Here is a 6,100-nt window from a genome sequence, read left to right on the forward strand (position 1 = left end):
CAAAGTTTAGTGACTAATGATATAATTTATCTTGTAAAAAAATCAGAATTGTTTTATATTAATTTGCATACAATTTTTAAAATTTTAAAATCAATGAAATATTTAACTTGTTTATCTTAATTTAAAAATAATCAAATATTTAATCTCAGTTCATTTACGTCCTTGTATAAACTGTCATTCTTATTGAAATCTAAACGGAGGTGCATGAAAGGATTGGGCATGAGTTAGGTTGGGTCGGGTTTTCGACCAATCCAATGTAACCTAAAAGATTAGACATCCATCATTGAATTTAGCCTAACCCGAAATTTGATCTGAGTTTTCGAGATAAAACCTTAACCTGATCCTACTCAAAATAAATATTTATAAAAAAAAATATTAATTTTGGGATCTAATTGAAAAAATAATATAAAGATGGATATTATTATAGTATTTTTTAAATATATAAGATATAATTATATTATTTTCAGGTCAAATCAGATATTTTTCGTTCTAAATTCGACCCGAATTTATTTAATTTTAAATCAAATCCAACCAATTCGGGTTGAGTGGAAATTAGTGGGCTTCGGCCCAATTATTGGTTAATCTTATAATATTTGTTTGGGCCGAGGCCGAACAAGGCATTGTTCAAGTTCCATGAAAATCTGCTAAAACCCAACCTTCAATTTCTTTTTCAACTGACAAAAGAATAAATTGTTTTCGATTCTTTTACACGAGCAGATTTGGGGGGAGAATACATTTACAATTATTATTCATAGTAATTTCGGGGGAAAATGGCTTCCTCCCCTCGCACCGTCGAAGAGATCTTCAAAGACTATAACGCTCGACGCTCTGCTCTTGTTCGTGCTCTCACTTACGGTAATTTTGATCTTTCTGTGTAAACCCTAGATTTTCATTCATTGATTTTCCTTCTTCTTGGGCTTTATTAACTTGATTATGTTTCCATGTGGTGTGGATCAGATGTTGATGATTTCTACTCGCAATGCGATCCAGGTCAGTTTTGGGTATTTTAACTTATTGCCAGATTTTCTGTTTTATTTGGTTGCCGAGAAAGTTGACTCGAAAATTGAGATGGTAATTCTTCTTCTTTTTTTTTTTTTTGATTTCTGATGCATTTAATTTTTGGAGTTAGCTGAGTAAGTCTTTATGTGATGGGATTTGAATACACTTCGATTTTGAAGCTGAATTTCCCTTAATTGTGTCGATGTTTTTTCATAGGTCATTAGATTTGCAATCTTTATCTCGACCGTCTTCTTAAGCAAGTTGCAAATAAGTTGCTTTTTCCTATTGAAAGTTAATGGAAATCAGAGGAAAATTCAGTTCGAACATCATATTTATGTCTGCTATTCGATTTGGATGTGGATTTGTTTTCTTTTTGTATTTTAGACTGTTTGAATTTATGTTTGGGTACTGAGAAAAGATAGGAATATATCCGTATGCAAGTACATTTTTTTCTGCATTTTCTTTTAGATACGAAATTGATCATTAAGTCCAAGTTCTGCTTTATCAAGTCTCTCAAAAGTGCTACTTTTGAACTTTTTCACTGAAGTTTTCTGTCTTTGAAATTGCTAGAATTTTTGTTTGGGTACTGAGGAAAGATAGGAACTTATTCGATTCCTGTTCCTTTTAGATGCTTGAATTAAACTTCAAGTCGGAGTTTGCTTTCCAGGCTCTAGAATTTGTGATTTTGAATGCAGCTTTTAGAAACTCTTTTTAGTATTTTAATTTGTTGTTGCTCAGATAAGGAGAACTTGTGTCTTTATGGACACCCAAATGAGGCCTGGGAGGTAGCTTTACCAGCCGAGGAAGTTCCACCCGAGCTCCCTGAGCCGGCCTTGGGTGTTAATTTTGCTAGAGATGGGATGAACCGTAAAGACTGGCTTTCGCTGGTTGCTGTGCATAGTGATTGTTGGTTGCTCTCTTTGGCTTTCTACTTTGGAGCTCGACTTAATCGTAATGAGAGGTACACTATTCCGATCCGACATCGATCTTTTCTCCGCTTGTATTGTGGATTTCATCATATTGTGCATCGATGTTGTCTTTATGATCCGTCTCTGCCCTAAATGGTTATATGTCTTGAGCATTTGTACTTCACAGGAAGCGCTTATTTAGCATAATAAACGAACTTCCCACTGTCTTTGAAGTGGTAACTGGAAGGAAGCCGGTGAAAGAGAAACCCACGGTTGAAAGCGGAAGCAAATCCCGGAACAGCACTAAGGTGAACGATGAAAGCAACTCGACCTATTCAATTTTTACTCTGTATCATCGTTGTTCTTTTTGCATGTTTGGTTTTTGTTTTTTATCTTTTTCCTTTCGCCTTACAGAGGTCAATTGATGGACAGCCAAGAAGCAATCCTAAGTTAGCTGATAATAGTTACGAGGGGGATGAAGAAGAGCAGAGTGATACCTTTTGTGGGAGCTGTGGAGGAGGATACAATTCCGATGAGTTTTGGATCGGTTGTGACAACTGTGAACGGTGGTACCACGGAAAATGTGTGAAGATAACACCGGCAAAGGCGGAAACGATTAAGTTTTACAACTGCCCTTCTTGTCAAAAGAAGGTAAGGCAATAGCCGTCAATGGAGGGGTTAACCCTGATCGGTTTTATTCACCGATGTTGTTGTTGTAAAGCAGCTATGTCGAATGAATGCGTAATCCCGTTGTTACGAGTCTGTCCTTGATCTAAAGTCGATCACTTCGGTTCTTTAGGTACATTAATAGTATGTAGTTTCATACATATGGATGATATGCTTAGGGTTTATAATCATGTTCGGTTTTAATGTTTCGGAATGGCTGATCCGATACCGATACCCGATCGAGTAGGTTTCCTGTCTCTTTTTCCCTTCATATGCTTAGGGTTTATAATCACGTTCGGTATTTTTGAAAGCCATTAAACAACGTAAGTGATAAAAGAAAGTATTATTCTCTCAAGAGGTCTTGGTTCCGGGCATACATTGTCATTAGTTAATTTTTTTGAACAAATATTCTTATACGCTGTTAGTGTTTAATTTTGATTCATATGTATAATTAATTAAAACATATGAACATTACATACATAAATCTGGTTAGCTTAGAAAGTTTTTGATTCATATGTATAATTAATTAAAACATATGAACATTACATACATAGATCTGGTTAGCTTTAAAAGTAGAAATAATAGATTGTAAAAAGAAGGATTTTATGTTTTAAGTCCCTAAATTCTTTTTTTTTTATCAAATTAAGTCTTTAAACTATTATATTTAAGAGAAAATCGCCTCAGTGACCAAAAAAAAGTTATAATATACGATTTTAACCAACTTTTTTTGGATTTGCCAAAATGACCAACAAAATCGCAACGCGAAATAAAAATCGCAACGCGATCCCCAGAATCGCAAATCAGTTTCCAAAATCGCAACGCGATTCTTGAAAATCGCAATGCGATAGTCAAATTTGCATTGCGATTTTCCAAAATCGCAACGCGAACACATAAATCGCAATGCGTATCCGTAAATCGCAACGTGTATCCGTAAATCGCAACGCGTATGGGTAAATCGCAATGCGTATCCGTATATCGCAACGCGTATCGGTAAATCGCAACGATAATACATAAAATCGCAACGCGTATCCGTAAATCGCAACGCGATATTTAAAGCGCCATTATAATCGCTACGCGTATTTTATTTTCAAATTACAAAAACGAATATTAAGACAAAATCCCGTAATCGCAACTCATAACCTAAAACCTAAAATCACAACTCAGTCCCATCTCCATCTCTCACTCTCTACGGCGAAGAAATCCGTCCCCATCTCCGAAGATTTCCGTCCCCATCTCCGGCGAAATCCCTCACAACCATTCACGGTCAGAAATCCCTCACAATATTCAGAAATGGAAAATCAACCTCCGAGGGTTAGTTTTTTTAATTATTTTTATTTTGAAATGTTTGCATTATTGTAGGTTTTTCATATTGAAACTGATGATAAGTTTACTGGTCATCTCAATAATAGATTAACCATTTCACTTAGATTTCATTTCGCGTTACGATTCTCTCGTTGCGATTTTCATTTCGCGTTGCTATTCTCTCGTTGCGATTTTCAAGTTAGTATTTGTCTTTGTCTTTGTTCTGTCTTTTGGTTGAAGTAATGTAATCCATTCAAGTTTCAATTTGCAGAAGAGTCGCAACGAGATAAATGAAAATCGCAACGAGAGAATCGCAACGCGAAATGACAATCGCAACGAGAGAATCGCAACGCGAAATGAAAATCGCAACGAGAGAATCGCAACGCGAAACCAAAATCGCATTGCGATTTTTATTTCGCGTTGCGATTCTCTCGTTGCGATTTTCATTTCGCGTTGCGATTCTCTCGTTGCGATTGTCATTTCGCGTTGCGATTCTCTCGTTGCGATTTTCATTTCAACCAAAAGACAACAGTGTTGCAAATTTTAGTTTCAAGAATAAACTACTACTTTTTATGTTTATTGTTTTTGGTATATCTTCACAGTGTAGTTTTTGGTATATCTAACTTGGTATGTTTATTGTTTTTGTAGAAATTTTTTTCGGCTCAATTGACCTTGAGAAATAAAGTCAGCCTGGCCACTACAATTGCTTCGAAGCTTTCACCTGCTCAAAGACAATTGTTTGAGGAAACCTGCTTCGGGCCATGGCTGAGAGTACAGCATCCGGGTGGAGATGCTAATTTGACCCATTTGTGGCTTCAGACCATGACATCAAATCTACCCGACAGTATACAACGTGGTGAGGAAGAGATATGGTTTCATTTTCCACCAGCGTATACTTGCTTTGGGCGGAAGGAGTTCTGCTTAATCACTGGTCTACGATTCGGACACGATGATGTAGGCCGGTACACTCGTCATATCGCCCGCCCATCATGGTTATCCCGGGTTTTTCCGGATGAGTCAATGGAGAAGCCGAACCTACATGTCGACGACCTGAAGAAATTGTTTAATAAGAAAGCTGGTTTCACTCGGATGGATGACGTCGATGTTGTCCGAGTATGCCTTCTACTACTTGTGTATGCCGGCTTTTTAGGCAGAGAGGCCAGACAACCTATTCATCGGGAGCTAATAATATTGGTAGAGGACCTGAATGCATGGAATCTGTTTCCGTGGGGTTCGTATATATGGAAAGCTACCTGGACTAAGTTGTCGTCTGCCTTTGATGACCGCAAAAGTTTGCGGGGCGATGGGTCCAAATACACTTTGTCAGGCTTTGTTTGGGCCTTTAAGGTAAGAATTTCTATATAATGTTTCTAAAATTATAATTAATTATTTAACAATTACTAATTTTGTTATTATATTGTTTGTAGATTTGGATATTCGAGGCTTTCCCCAGCATGCGTACATATGCAATAAAAACGTCAAATGATATTCCCAGGGCTATTTCCTGGAAGAGGAAAACTCTGTTGGATTGGGAAGACTTAATACCATATGCGACAATAAATAATGTAAGTTAACACAAATACTTTCATATAATATATAAACTAGTTATTAATAGTAGACGTTTAACTTTGTTTGAGTTTTTATATTTTAGGAGGCCAACATTCCATTACAAAGACTGACACCCACGGAGGAAGAGCTTGCCACTGATTGGTGGCAAGCTAGTCAGAGTTTTTTTGATGGCACGGATGATGAGCAGCATCCACTTCCTCCAATTCGAGAGCCATCACCTCACCTAGAGCCATCACCCGATAGACCCGACTATACACCTCTAGAATGAGAGCCATCACCTATCCCGTCACATCATCGAGCCTCTTCTCCACCATCACCTCATGATAGGCGACCGGCAAAGATGCCACGACTCCTATCTCCCTGTTCTCCACCTCCACCTCAACGGGATGAGTCAAGGGAGTTACGTGATGAGGTCAATGCCTTGCGTGAGGAGATCGGTACTCTACGCGATAACGATGGTGCATGGCGTGTGGAGGTGTCAACTTTACGTGGTGAGGTTGCCGCTCTACGTGAGATGATAGTATCGTTGCAGAATGAGGTTCATACTCTACGCAACGAGGTAAGTTTAAGATTTTCCATATTTAACTTAATGATAAATTTACTCGTAATTTCACTTAGATTAGCCATTTCACTTAGATTGCTTAGTAAATTTATTC

The 6,100-nt window shown here is 37.5% G+C and overlaps 1 protein-coding gene across 1 annotated transcript; it reads left to right on the forward strand.

Moving 5' to 3' along the window:
• Positions 1-729: 729 nt before the first annotated feature.
• On the forward strand, positions 730-2,782 carry LOC120204174 (PHD finger protein ALFIN-LIKE 2-like). Its single transcript, XM_039204284.1, has 5 exons — positions 730-855; positions 958-990; positions 1,738-1,960; positions 2,095-2,215; positions 2,322-2,782. Exons 1-5 carry the CDS (start codon positions 771-773, stop codon positions 2,568-2,570), a joined length of 711 nt encoding a protein of 236 aa, XP_039060215.1. The 5' UTR covers positions 730-770; the 3' UTR covers positions 2,571-2,782.
• Positions 2,783-6,100: the final 3,318 nt, after the last annotated feature.

The sequence above is a fragment of the Hibiscus syriacus genome, unplaced genomic scaffold (assembly GCF_006381635.1).
Source record: "Hibiscus syriacus cultivar Baekdansim isolate YM2019G1 unplaced genomic scaffold, ASM638163v2 tig00010533_pilon, whole genome shotgun sequence".
Classification (NCBI taxonomy): Eukaryota; Viridiplantae; Streptophyta; class Magnoliopsida; order Malvales; family Malvaceae; genus Hibiscus; species Hibiscus syriacus.

What these genes read in the sequence shown, in the direction of transcription:
- LOC120204174 (XM_039204284.1), top strand. Translation starts at nt 771, where the DNA reads ATGGCTTCCTCCCCTCGCACCGTCGAAGAGATCTTCAAAGACTATAAC. An exon ending in CTACTCGCAATGCGATCCAG is followed by an intron (nt 991 to 1,737) that starts GTCAGTTTTGGG and finishes GTTGTTGCTCAG; the next exon opens with ATAAGGAGAACTTGTGTCTT. An exon ending in AATCCCGGAACAGCACTAAG is followed by an intron (nt 2,216 to 2,321) that starts GTGAACGATGAA and finishes TTCGCCTTACAG; the next exon opens with AGGTCAATTGATGGACAGCC.